Below are 14062 nucleotides of genomic sequence, written 5' to 3'. Positions count from 1 at the left end.
TTGCGAGACTCTCTACCAAAACAAATATAATAAATATATTGGTAATTGATTCGGGGTTATGTTTTCCTTGTGTCAAAATCTAGAAGCGAAGACTATGTTGTATATTGAAAACGAGAGTAGAGCCAAGTTTGCTTGCATGATCATTCATCACACCTCCAAATCCAATATGTAAACCAAACGAGAGTGACATTTCAGAGAAAAACAAAATAAGTTGACATGTCTTGACAATGAACATAGATAGAATAAAAGTGGAAATGGAAGTTAGTTAATTGTAGCTTATAACAAACGACTCCCCAGTCATAACTAGAGGTAGTAACATCCCATATTTTAAATTATAGAGCTAATGGAGCAACACGTCACATTTATACGACAAAAAGTTACATGTAACATGTCTTACACTCTCCCTCTTACAACATTCTAGCATGAGACCACTTATTGTGAGAGAGATACACTTGTTACATATAAGTTTCACTCATCTGAATGTAACCGAGTGTTAATATTCGATCATTCATTCAAATGTTTTCATTTGTAACCCAACACTTAAAGGTGTGTTGATGCCCAAAAATAATAATTAGAGCACCTCCACCCCAAAAGACAAGGGCAAGGCAAGGTTTGTCACTATTCACGTAAATAGTGGCAGCCTTGCCTTTTTTGATTCCACCCCAAAGGGCAAGGGCAAACACTATTCATTTAAATTTATTTTCTATTTTTTGTACTTAAACCATTAATTTTGATAAGATTTTCGGATAAAATTTTATGATTAAATTTTCAGATAAGATTTTCAGTTGCCACGTGTCCATATTTATTATAAAATTCACATGTCACTCATCATACAATTAAAATACCTACTCACTCGTCATACAATTGAAATACTCCTGGTCCTCATAGTCCGACATAATCAAGTATAAGGACGACTCAATCATTGGTGGAGGCGATTCCACTGGATCATGATGTGGGGGAGTACTTTCCTTCGGAGGACGTAATAGTGCCATTATTTCCAACACGGAACACACCACTGGAACTGACTGCGGGCAGTGTTCACTTGAGGAGCCATGTGTAATGGTTTTCCTCTTTTTTATTTTGCCTTGAATAATCTATTTTAAAAAAATGAAATTGGAAATGCAATAAATATATATTTTTTTAAATGACATTAAATTGAATAAAAAGGCAATTAATTTTTTTTACCTCGTCGCCAAGATTTTGACATCTTTGAATGTTTGTACGCGACCCTCCGGCTTCGATGGAAGAGGCCATTTGTATTTTAGCACAAATAGAATTTTGTAATAGAAAATTTGATGTGGAAAGTGAATAATATTGGTAGGTATTTATAGAAAAAAAAATTCCAGAATTTTTGGATATTTTTTTACAAATTTTTTAGATATTTTTTTCAATTTTTTTCGAGCCAAAAATTAGAAAGCCGTTGGATTGGATAAAATTTTTGGATCGGAGGCTCCAGGAGAAGCCACGGAGATTGTAGCCTTTGGATTGAAAGACAACTGCTGACGTTAGCAGCCTTCAGGCAACAACCCAATCAATTTTTGCCTGTGGGCTTGCTCGGGCTGGTGGGTCCCACTCCTTGCTTGGGGCGGACCTTGCATGCTGGAGGAAGGTTTGGGGCCTAGGGCTGCTATTTTCCCTTGCTGGGGGCTTGCGCTTGAGGTGGCCTTAGTGGACCCAACTTAGAGATGACTATGCATTTAGTCTTGTGGGCCCTTTTGGCAGAGGGGAACGTGATCTGCAAGAAGAATGGAAAAAACATGGTCAGACCTTAGGCACCGATGTAGTACCACCCGAAGGCCTTTCGATGCTTAAGTAAGTTGAAGAAGGAGGAAAATAAGTAATTTAACAAAATAAGAATACTTGTGCCAAGTTACTATTACCTAGTGTCTTGGGGCAAAAGTCTTATTTATAGACTAGGGTGGGGGAGGGGCATTGCAACCCAGGTAGCTTTCGTGGGAGAAAGAAAACGTAACCTACATTGCTATGTATTTTCATTGAACCAAAAAAAAAAAATTTGTTATGTATTTTCAATTGTAACCCACTAAACATAATGCTTTGAGTTCAGTTGTGCAAACTTATATATTACAATTTAAAAATAATCAATTTAAACTTATACATTACAGAGGAAAATCAAATTTGAGTGTAAAGGGATATCATAATGCTTTAACAAACTAACTTAACCCACATGCTTATTAGTTTTGTGGATTAATCGTTTTATTAGTCCCTGAATTTAGACTTGATTTGCATTTGAGTACCTCAATTTCCAAAATGGTTCCCGTGGTCTTTTAACTTTAGTTTTGTTAGGACAAATGGTACTGCCATCAATTTTGTTAACTTTTCTGTTAAATACAGGAGCAGAATGGTATTTTTGTATAAAAATTGATTAAAATATGAATAAAAATTAGAAAAACTAAAAAATTAAAATCAAACTCTCTCTCTCTCTCTCTCTCTCTCCCCCATCTATCCCGATTTCTACTCCCCCCAAACTTGATTTTTTTTTTGGTTGGTTTTTTATTTGATTTTCTTTTATTGTTATTTTAAAGATATGATTTTTTTAATTCATTTTTTTAGTTTTAATATAAAAATATCATTTTGCCCCTACATTTAACAGAAAAAGTTAACAAAATTGACGGTAGGACTATTTGTCCAAACGAAACTAAAATTAAAAGACCACGAGAACCATTTAGGAATTTGGGGTACTCAAATGCAAATCGGGTCCAAATTCAGGGACTAATAAAACGATTAAGTCTAGTTTCGTCTCTTATTCTTCCTTCTTGTGTCACATTTCTTTTCTCGTCTACATTGTGTGTTATATTGGGCCTAAGTCTAGCATTTCTCATCATTATTGGGTGAAGCTAGCCCAAAGGCTTTTGGTTGGGCCGTGGGCTGATCCACTGAAGCAGCGATGGCGGCAAAGCAACCCGGACGTGTCCATTTGTTGGCCAGAAATACCGTAACGAAAGGGGTACTTGCGTCGTTTCACAACAAATCTAAATATTAAAATTTAAAAATCATCACCCGCAGGAGAGAGCATGCATGTACAGTTCCGTATTAAATTAGTTTTCTAATGGGATCAGCTGCCTTTTGTTCAATCTCAATCTTACCCTCGGCAAATCCAGTTTTGTCCTCAACCTCCTTCGCTCCACTCCCTCTCGCCTCTCGGCTCCGCCGGAAACCGTGCACCCTCGTATCCGGGGCCTACAGAAGAACTCGCCGCCGGCGCATAACTCGTCGGAAGCGTCTTCCCGATAACGACATGTCGGTTGCCGTTCCCATTTCCTCACCCCCTAGCCGGCTCGACTTTGACGACGCGCCGTTCCTCGGTTCCAGGATTAGTAAGCTCTTTCTTTTTTTCTTTAATTCCCTTTTATTGAAATGTTACTATGATAATTTCGTAGTTTAAGTGTAAAAATTGAATCTTTTTTTTTTTTTTTGGTTGAATTTTTTGAAATTGGGTTTTAGCAAAATGTGATAAAGATTGAAGCTTTACTTAGCTTTGGCCACTCTCTGAATACCAGGTGCAGGAGAAAGGGATGTGTTGACACCTAATGCGGAAGGAGATACAAGCATGCCTTCTCCTAGCAAAACAGCTCCTCACAAGAACAAGCATCGAATGATCAAATTCTTCGGGGTCCATTTGTCTCCTGACAATGTGGCTGTTGCCATGGTGTATTTTGTTCAAGGTGTTCTTGGCCTTGCGAGGCTTGCTGTCAGTTTTTATTTAAAAGACGATTTGCATCTAGACCCTGCTGAGGTATGTATCTACATCTTTATTTTCATACCTTTTCCATTTTTGTGGAACTAGTTTCTTCCCTCTGTAGATTGTAGCTTTTTCAATTGCATGCTTGATGAACTGTGAACTTAAATTGATGTTGGTATGCACTGATTAGTAAAGAATTTACTTTGAGGATCATAATTAGTTTGAAAAAGGTGCTAATGGGATAATGGCATTCTGGCTTTGAATTACTAATGTGAGGGTACTTTTTAATTGTTTAAATTCGATAAGGGTATTATTATCTTTGATTTTCGTAGTCTTGATTACTGACAAATTTTACTGGTTGACTAGACAGCTGTGATTACCGGCTTGTCTGCATTACCATGGCTGATTAAACCCGTCTATGGGTTTATTAGGTGTGAATCTATTTGCTATCTCTATCTCAATTTGCTAGCCCTCTGTTACTGTATTTTGTTATTTTTGTTTTAGAACAATTTTGTGGTCCTTGCAGTGATTCTGTCCCGCTATTTGGGTACCGAAGAAGGTCATACTTGATTTTGTCAGGGCTTCTTGGTGCACTGTCATGGAGCTTGATGGCAACTGTTGTTGATGGCAAGTTTAGCGTTGCGTTCTGCATAATTCTTGGATCTCTTTCTGTTGCCTTTTCTGATGTGGTAAGTATCTGCTAGTTACTACCTTCGTAGGTTTGAGTGTAAAGGAAAGCTATATTGTCTCATGTGTCATAATATGTTCCTAACATGGTTTTTCAGTAAAAAAATTGAGTTGATGATTTATTTAGATTGTTCTTTAAATTCAAAAATTTCTACATGGAAAATCCTCTGAACATATTAGATTATGTTATGTACACATATAGTGTATCTCAACAGTCTATATGATAGAAGGGATGAGATGCTGTTACTTAACTGGGTAAGTTTGATAATTATTAGTAAATTTTTTATATGTACGTATAAAGAGAGGGAGATGATGGTGAAATATAAAAATAAAAAAGAATGCTCTCTAAGAGAGAATTTATATATATATTAGGTGGCTCTGATCCACAATTCTCTCCTTTGAGATTCCAAATAAGATAACATTGAAAACATTTGAGAAGATTGGGAGGAAAAGCCCTAAAATGGTTGCATTGGTCAAAAGGTTGAATGCAGAATCAGAACCTCCGACATGAAATAATTTGTCTTATTTTTTGTTCAGTCGTTTTCCTTATGTGGCATACTGTATAAACCATGTCAAAACTGAAGTATGGTGTAGGTTGTAGATTCCATGGTTGTGGAGAGGGCTCGTGGTGAGTCACAAAGTATGTCAGGTTCTCTTCAGTCTTTGTGTTGGGGATCTTCAGCTTTTGGCGGAATTGTGAGTTCCTACTTTAGTGGGTCCTTGGTGGATGCTTATGGTGTAAGGTACATAAGGTTGCTGTATTGGAATGTAATTTCCTATTGTTCATAAACATCTGAAGGAATCTTTTTTTTTCCCCTTCCTCTTCAATTTTTGATGTTTCAGATTTGTTTTTGGTGTCACGGCTTTGCTACCACTGCTGACATCTGTGGTTGCTGTTCTCGTAAATGAGCAGCCTGTGATTGGTGCGGCAAAGGGGACAAATTTTGCTTTGGCTGGTCCTAACTTGCTTGAAAGCTGGAAACAGAATTTTATTCAGTTATGGAATGCTGTTAGGCATCCCACTGTATTTTTTCCCACATTGTTTATTTTCTTGTGGCAGGCAACCCCTCATTCGGACTCTGCCATGTTTTACTTCACGTATGTCCAGTTGATGATTGTGATCATTTTTCTTTACTTTCTAAAAGCTACATGTGTTTAATTGACGCTTTGACTTTGTCTCTATAAATGCATCCGATTCTAACAAGTTTTGGTTTTCAGCACAAACAAACTTGGTTTTACACCAGAATTTCTAGGACGTGTCAAGCTTGTTACCTCAGTAGCATCACTGCTTGGGGTTGGATTGTATAATGGATTTTTGAAAACTGTTCCACTGAAGAAGACTTTTCTTGTTACAACCATCTTTGGTTCAGCTATTGGGTTGACTCAGGTTTGTGATACAAGTTACTTGCTTAAGGCTATTAATGATTCCATCCCTGAATTGACCGAATGAAATATTATGTAATTTCTATGGATCTTATGTCTCAGGTTTTCCTTGTGACTGGATTAAACCGTAAATTTGGTATAAGTGATGAGTGGTTTGCACTGGGGGATTCTTTGGTTATTACGGTTCTTAGTCAGGTACACATTTAATAGAAATGGGTGTATGTTGACTCTTGATGTACCCTATTGTAATTTGTTAGAAAATGTTTCATTTCCTTGGACGTATGCCAATACCTTCATTTCCTAATATGCCTTGAAAATTTGGTCGAAGATTGTTTCAAGCCTTCCTTACAGATTGATAGATAGACAAAGAAATTAAACTGATGAAGTCACTCGTAGAAGAATAAAGAATGCAATTTCTATTCACGATGACCACATGCTTGTTTTGCAAAACTGATTCTGTGAGTGGTTCTAGTGCCAAACTAATTCCTATTTTGTTACAGGCTTCTTTCATGCCTGTTCTCGTGCTGGCTGCAAGATTATGCCCTGAGGGAGTGGAAGCAACACTTTTTGCAACGCTCATGTCCATTTCAAATGCAGGGAGTGTTCTTGGAGGGCTCATGGGTGCTGGCCTGACCCAGCTCCTTGGCATAACCAAAGACCAATATGATAACTTGGCCTTGTTGATCATCCTGTGCAACCTCAGCTCCTTGTTGCCTTTACCACTCCTTGGCCTCCTTCCGGGAGATCATCTTAATGCCAAGCCAGAGGAGAGTGCAGAAGATATAGATATTGAGATGAAGTCTAATTGAGTTTTGGTTGTTTGCCCCTAACCTCATCCAATCCAAAGATAATTTACATCCCCGTTTTGAGGATCCCCTTCACTCCTAAGCTTAACTTGTAAGTCTTTTGCTCATACTGTAACTCACACATAAACAAGAACGAGAAGAGAGAATTTTGTATATATCACCCGATAGGCATAGTGTAGATTGATCATGCTATTTTCTTTTGGTTTGAAAGGAGTTAGTACTTTTAATTGTAGTAGTAGTACGAGAAATGCAGCCTCCAGTATTTGCTCATCCTCTTGTGAAAGTTATCCCAGTGCTGTTCTGCCTTATTATTATTTGTAGTTTTTCAATCGAGGGTATGCTAGTGATTGGAATTCCATTTAAGCTGAAAACGAAAAGGTAAAAGGCAAACACTATTATTGTAGAAAATAGTCGAATTATATTGATACGATCTCGATATCCTATGTCGATACAATCAATATTGTCTCATTATTGTGATAGGCAAGAGGCTCAGATTGATACGACAAAATTACACGACTGCTTTCTCTTTAGTTAGTGTTCATAATCCAACAAATACATCATCCTAATCATCTTGGCTACAAACAAAACCAACGGCCGTAGTTTCAAATGATCAAGGTAGGGCGAAGTAAGAAATGAAGGTAAAGTTAAATAATTGCTTATTTTGTGAGGATTAGAAAAGATAAGTTTCTCTTGCGATTAATCTATTTTCTGCTTTCAACTTAGGCAACGCTTGAGAGATTGCCTTTACTTCTTCCTTCTATATACCTTAAATTTGGCAATTTTCCAATCCAAACCATCAATCTATACTAATTTCCTGCAGGGATACAAGTAATGTGGTATTCTGATACCACCGTGAATTCTCAGGTCCAATTGATCTGCACTGGCATATATCAGCAATATTATAAATAAATGCTCTGCTTGCATTTTTTTAATACTTGTTTGGGAAACATTATATTATTTCTTTATGTTGTTTCCAAATGCAGAAGGAAGGATATGATACGTGTGATTGGGTAACACCAGTTTGTAGAATCTCCATGGCTCATGCATTGGATCGGACAGCATGGCCAACACCCAAAAGGCTTCATGTGAAGTTAATCGAGATAAGAGGCTGAAAACAGTAGTTCCAGTCCAAATGATTGAGGCTGATTTAATTATTAAAAATACCATGATATACTATTCTATACCAACTACATGCCCCACATAATAATGTCCAGCCCACAGTTATTATTACTCCTGGTTTTTGTTTTTCAATTATTTTTTCCCTAAGCAGTATACAATGAATAACGCACCTTTGTCTTTTGATCCTTATGAAGTACTAGGTTATGTCTCTGTTTTTAAAATTTAAGAGGAGGTGGGGGGGTGTCTTTCTTACATATCAACCTTCTCCGACAAACTATAACCCTACTCCGTTGAATCCTTTATCGTCGCAGAATTCTAAAACTGTATAGTATGTTAAAATTAAAGCTCCTTCTGTCTTATTTATAAACTTAAAGAAATAAAAACAATGAAATGCTACTGATATATAGAGAGTCATAATTAAATTGGATATTCTAGCTACCTAGATTGTCGATATACCAATAATAATATGTCGGCACCATTGTCACTAATATAACATACCGACATTTTATCAAAATGTCAATATCCCATCAACAATACAATCTATAATTAAAAACCAATTATTGCACAGAGAATTCATGTGCTACCACTTATACTAGTCACCTAAAAATAAAAATAAAAACATATAAACAATGATGATATTTTGTTGAATCTTGCGACTATAATCAATAAGTGAATACAATGCATTTGGATTGTTCCAGTGAAATTGAAGATAAGAAGTAGGTTGGTTGGTCTAAAACTAGAGTTGCAAGTGCCCTTATGCTAAAAAAGAGTCTGCAAGTGCCAAATGATTGATTTTATCAGTACCATTGGGGGTCAGGCATTAGGTGAGTTGAGAGAGAAGAATTCTTGGTAGCTGCTATAGGGAGGGAGGGAGGCCTGCAAGCAAGAGGAGAGTGAGTGCATGTGAATGCCATGTGAAGACAATTAATTTTTGAACAGACTCCACCTTCCCTATCAAATACTTAAACATACAATACTTCATTTGATAATGGGAACCAAACAAGAAACCCATGTGATTAATCAATGACCTCAAAACAGTGCATACAGGCATATAAAAATCCCAAACCAGGAAATGATTCTGGGGAAGAAGTTTAAACAATGTTTGTTAAAAAAATGCCTTAAAAAGGGTATCTAAATCCCAATACAAAGGACAAGGATTAAGTTATGCATTAAGATTAATTAACCAGACAAATCAATCAAGAGTGTTGATTTTTCCCACTCCTCTTTTGTCCACTTACACTTCTTTTATTTTTTTAAAAATACTTTTCACTATAACATACAATGGAGTATAAGAGGACAAAAGAGGAGTGAGAACATACAATTTTCAACAAATGGAGTGTAAGCGGACAAAAGATGAATGAGAAAATTAACTCCCTTAATCAAACGAGGTAAACTTTCACTCTTAAGTGGCTTGTCTACTTTGTTAAGCCAACTCCTAGCCGAGAAGCCAGCACTTCATCATTTTAGGATTATACATATATAGCAGAAAACCTTCTGAAGAAATTTGATATGATTTTATTTATATATATATATATATATTATTGACCAATTCTATGAAATAAGAAAAGGGAAATATGAGTGCAAGTTGGTGTTTTAGGACATATACCTAACTCATTCATATGAATCATATCTATTTGTTACTCAACATATAAAAGGTCACATTCAGCTAATCTGAAAATCATGAATGAAGTGAGTTTGGCCACATACACAGAAAAAGGCGCCAGATGAAATCCAAATGCATGCCATAGATATCCATGAATTCCTTCCTGTTCAAGCAACAGTTGGAGGGATATTGGAGTTTGGGCCATATCTTGCGATCAACCCACAAACAATATCAGTTGGAATTTGGAAATAACATTGTGGCCACTAGAATTGCCGGACATCTACCAGACAACTACTCAAAACGTCCCGTTTCATGACAAGGACTCTTTGTCTGGCCACAGTTTTTGGGAAAGTGGGGCTCTCTTCAACTTGGGCAACCCCACATGCTTGCCCATGGCTTGTTCATACATCTTTTAGGACTCCGAGGGGACGTTTGGTTAGCAAGAAAAGGAGCTTGGGAATGAAAAATCATTTCATTTCCCATACTTAGTAAATACAGGCTTATAAATATTGCGATTGAATATACTACTAGTTATTTTATGCATGAAGTTGAAGGACGACTCACATGAAGCAAACCAAATTCTAGGTGTAGGTAATATATTGCTTCCTCTTGCATTATAAATTGGGTAGAGGTTTTATTCGGATTACATGGTTGGTCGTGATTCATCTATAAATTATGCCTTTCTTTTTTGGTTCAAACATTAAAAATATATTTATTTATTAATTAAACATTGATCCCCCACAGACAAAGAGTGTTGATTTCCCAATTTCTTCTGGATTAGCTCCTTCAATAGTAGAAGGTTCCAAAACTATTTTGAGCAACAATATGGGTTCTCATGGATGTCGTGAAGCATTGTGAGGACAAGATATAAAATATATATACTTGGGAATTGGCACGGATGGATTAATTTAAAGAGATAGTGGGTGGATTTTATCCGATATGAAATATACTTGGAAATTTATTATATATTAATCTATATATATAAAGCAAAAGGCAGAGAATGGTGAAACATTCAAAATACCAGAAAATGCCCTTTGTTAATTCAAACATTAAGAATTGAAATTATTAATTAAATGAGGATAATATGGTAAATTCACATTTTTTAATATTAAAAAAATTAAAATTAAAAACAAAATAAGATAATAGGTCCTACTTTTATGGAACACTAGCCTCTCTGCACGCGCTTCCGCGCATGCGAGAGGTTTTTTTTAAAAAAAATTTAAATTTATTTTAGAATTAAAAAAGATAATGGATATTTGTGTTCCATAAAAATAGGACCCATTATCTGAATTTTCTTTTAATTTTAATTTTTTTAATACAAAAAATTGTGAATTTACCATATTATCCTCATTTAATTAATAATTTCAATTCTTAATGTTTGCATTAATCAAGGGCATTTTCTGGTATTTTGAATGTTTCACCATTCTCTGCCTTTTGCTTTATATATAGAAGATAGATAACTACCCTGTTATCTTTTATTAATTCTAAAAATAAAATAAAAAAGAAAAAGAAAACCAATTGGCACATGCGTGAGCATGTGTCAAGGGGCTAGTTTATTAAGAAAAGGAAAGAGAAAGAGAGAACCAATATTACTAAATCGATAGATATTGTCTCCAATTTAACTACATGTATAATTCGACATATGTGGAGTTTTATATAAAATAACTTGATGTTATTAATAATTAAACCATTTAATATATGTTATATTTTATTTTATGAAGTTTTCGATGTGGGATTCACAATCTTTAACACCAACGACTAAGTAATGCAATTTTTTTTATTTTATAGAATTCCTTAAGGAATAATGCCACTCTTACCACATTTGTATACCACATTCTCATACCACCTTATGTAGCAGATGAGGTGGACAGTCACATCAATTAAAATTATTTAATATTTTCTTTTCTTTTATGATTTATTAATACTTTAAAAAAATTGTTAATTAAACTTTCTTTATTAAAATACATTTTATTGATTTAATTGATGTGTCATATGATATAGACATACCACATCATGTGGTACAAAAATATGGGATAAAAATGTGATAAGTGTAGCATTACTCTTCCTTAAGTAGAGAAATCCAAAAACTGTAAAGATGCTAAAAATGCAAAAACAAACTAACCTATTTGATCATTTTTCTCAAACAGTCGAGAGATCATCCCTATGTACACAAGCATCCAATCGAACTATACAACGTGATTGTCATATTATGTTGTAATACCGATATTATTCTCAACTTAATTACCTACAAAGCCTAATAGGTGTGGAGTTTTATCACGAAAGACCTCGGTTACATTAGTAGTAGAACCATTCATTATATATTTTATTTTATTTAGTCAAGTTTCCGATATGGAACTTATATTATTCAACAATATGTCAATTGGCGTACATACATTGAACTGTAGAAATAATCTGTACAAAGGTTCAAAACCAAAGTTATTTGTCCTCATTAATTGTGACGTTTCCCTTTTATAGACATGTGCATACTAATCTTCTAGGTTGGGATTTAGTCCCTTTAGATAGTAAAGTACAAAATTAGACATAAAAATCATCACGCAGATAGCTATACGAGAACCCAACTGGTTCACCATTCAAATCTTATAAGTTGCGTGGCAAATGTGTGCTTATGGCTGCCTAACATTGCTTAAGATGTACAAATCCATGATTAAATCTTCATAAGATTTCTTGAACGTATGTTTTTCAATCAATGGTTCCAATTATTGATATAAGGACTAGTAGGATCAAACTCCAATTAGTAGTAGGTAGTCCGTCACTTGATATCTAAAGATTTAGCAAATTATTATTAAGGGATGGTGGACATATATGATTAACATCAACAAATTGTGATTATCTCTTTCGCTTTTCGGATTAACTTTGCATTGTCGATTATCGCTTACTTTGTACTTAACGAGAGATCAAATTTAATGATATTGTGAATTACTACTTTAAATTACGGAGACGAGAATTCCAACTCATCAAGCGAAGAGAACAAACACACTAATCTAACCAACTAAGTTAATACAAATCTCTCCAAGTAAAGATCATACTGAATTAACATGTTAATAACCTTACAACCACTTAAAATGCTAATCGAAAAGGAAAATAAAAATCTGATTTGACAATTTATGTCATATCAGAGTCTGTGTTTGAATAATAAAAGAAAACCCTTTTGAAAAGGTTTTCTTTCGTTGGACAGAATGATGAAAATAACGTGTCATCATGACTATGTCAAGTGAGAATGGTATCTTGTAATTACTATGGATAAGATGGTTGACAGAACATGGAAAGCATGAGCCTTGTCCAGTGAGTGAAAATAGGGCAAATGAAATAGTTTGCCTGAATTTTCGCCTCTGTAATTCTAATTTATTGAGATATCTCAAATACGAAAAGGATTGAAAGATATTTCAAATATAAATTCTTCGTGTCATCATGTAATTCAAGAGAAAAAAAAAAAAGGAAATCTTAAATTCACTTTCGTTTTCAAATTGAATGGCAGGTTAACAACTAAATTGACTTAAACCTATATAAAAGAACAAAAAATTACCCTTTTGGTAATGTCATTTGTGTATTGTCCCTTGTTACTAAATTTACAAAAGGGAAAATTTACATAAGTTTTTGTTATTGTTTTGGTCGCAAGATATGTAACAAAAGTTAGCAAGCAACTTTGTGCGCCCCTTGTTTTTGCCTCTTCAATGGGTTATCTCATTCATTCATTTCAACTCCTTGTATATGGTTCCGTGTCTATCTCTTATATATATGGTTTAAAGACCATTTTTACAAAAAATTACTTGAATCCGATATCATTTGACCATTCAATTAAATTATTGAAATTTAAATACTTTCTTGAAGCACCGTATTCATTGATTTTGTTAGTCTCAATTAGATGTCTTAATATTTTTCAATTTTTTTGAATTTTTTTTTTGCAAGGATGATCTATGAATGAAGACTTGAAAATTAGACAGTTAGGATCGTTGAAAAAAAATTCGTATAGTACCTTAAAGGACGTTCCTCAAATAATTTGAAATATTCCTCAATAAAAGGAGACTATATATATATATATATATATATATATATATATACTAGCAAACACAAATACTGAACTCTCCAGTTAAAATAATCTTGAACATCACTTTCCTTTTGGAGGAAAACCCTTCAAATTATTAATCCATGCCCACTGTAATTGACCACTTACAATCCAGTACATGGGCTGAGTTAATGAACCCTCAAGCCAAATCAAGCCAACATTACTACACATGACAAAACTCCACTGTGGATGGAAGGTGATGGCAACTTTGCAGCATGAGAAGATGGGAGCTTCAAAAACCCCACAAGAAAAAATAAAGATGTGAAAAATCTTAATCATAGATTGCTTCGACATCTGAACAAAAATCATAGATTGCTTCCTTCTTAATGGTGCCATGATACAGTTGCATTGCATCATCACCAACCCCACAAAAAAAAAAAAAAGAAGAAAAATTGTCGAGAGAGAGGAGCAAGTTTTGTAATGCAATGCCAAAGAGCATGTCAACAAATGCATCCCATTTGCTTTCTTTTCTTTTTCCTTCCCTTTTCTCTTTTCTTTGGGTGGGATTTGCCGGGCGGAGAAAACAACAGCACTTGTGAATTTTGACTATAGCACATGAGCATACCTTCTCTGCTCTGTTGACACTTGAAAGAAAAAAGGAGGACAAAGTTGTTTGAATTATTGCAATAATTAATGGCTACATAGTGATTAAGTGTTCAAGTTTCATCTTAATTATCTCT

General features: G+C 34.8%; 1 protein-coding gene across 1 annotated transcript; it reads left to right on the top strand.

The window, feature by feature from the left end:
* On the top strand, nt 2975–6852 carry LOC18789870 (folate-biopterin transporter 1, chloroplastic). The gene is made up of 9 exons (XM_007221747.2): nt 2975–3335; nt 3519–3754; nt 4067–4131; nt 4227–4389; nt 4982–5130; nt 5231–5485; nt 5606–5774; nt 5873–5965; nt 6271–6852. Exons 1-9 carry the CDS (start codon nt 3068–3070, stop codon nt 6577–6579), a joined length of 1707 nt encoding a protein of 568 aa, XP_007221809.1. The 5' UTR covers nt 2975–3067; the 3' UTR covers nt 6580–6852.

The sequence above is a fragment of the Prunus persica genome, chromosome G1 (assembly GCF_000346465.2).
Source record: "Prunus persica cultivar Lovell chromosome G1, Prunus_persica_NCBIv2, whole genome shotgun sequence".
NCBI lineage: Eukaryota > Viridiplantae > Streptophyta > Magnoliopsida > Rosales > Rosaceae > Prunus > Prunus persica.
The sequence above is the reverse complement of the archived record's forward strand: the minus strand, read 5'-3'. Positions and strand labels throughout refer to the sequence as shown.

What these genes read in the sequence shown, in the direction of transcription:
- LOC18789870 (XM_007221747.2), top strand. Translation starts at nt 3,068, where the DNA reads ATGGGATCAGCTGCCTTTTGTTCAATCTCAATCTTACCCTCGGCAAAT. An exon ending in CCCGTCTATGGGTTTATTAG is followed by an intron (nt 4,132 to 4,226) that starts GTGTGAATCTAT and finishes TGGTCCTTGCAG; the next exon opens with TGATTCTGTCCCGCTATTTG. An exon ending in CTGTTGCCTTTTCTGATGTG is followed by an intron (nt 4,390 to 4,981) that starts GTAAGTATCTGC and finishes AGTATGGTGTAG; the next exon opens with GTTGTAGATTCCATGGTTGT.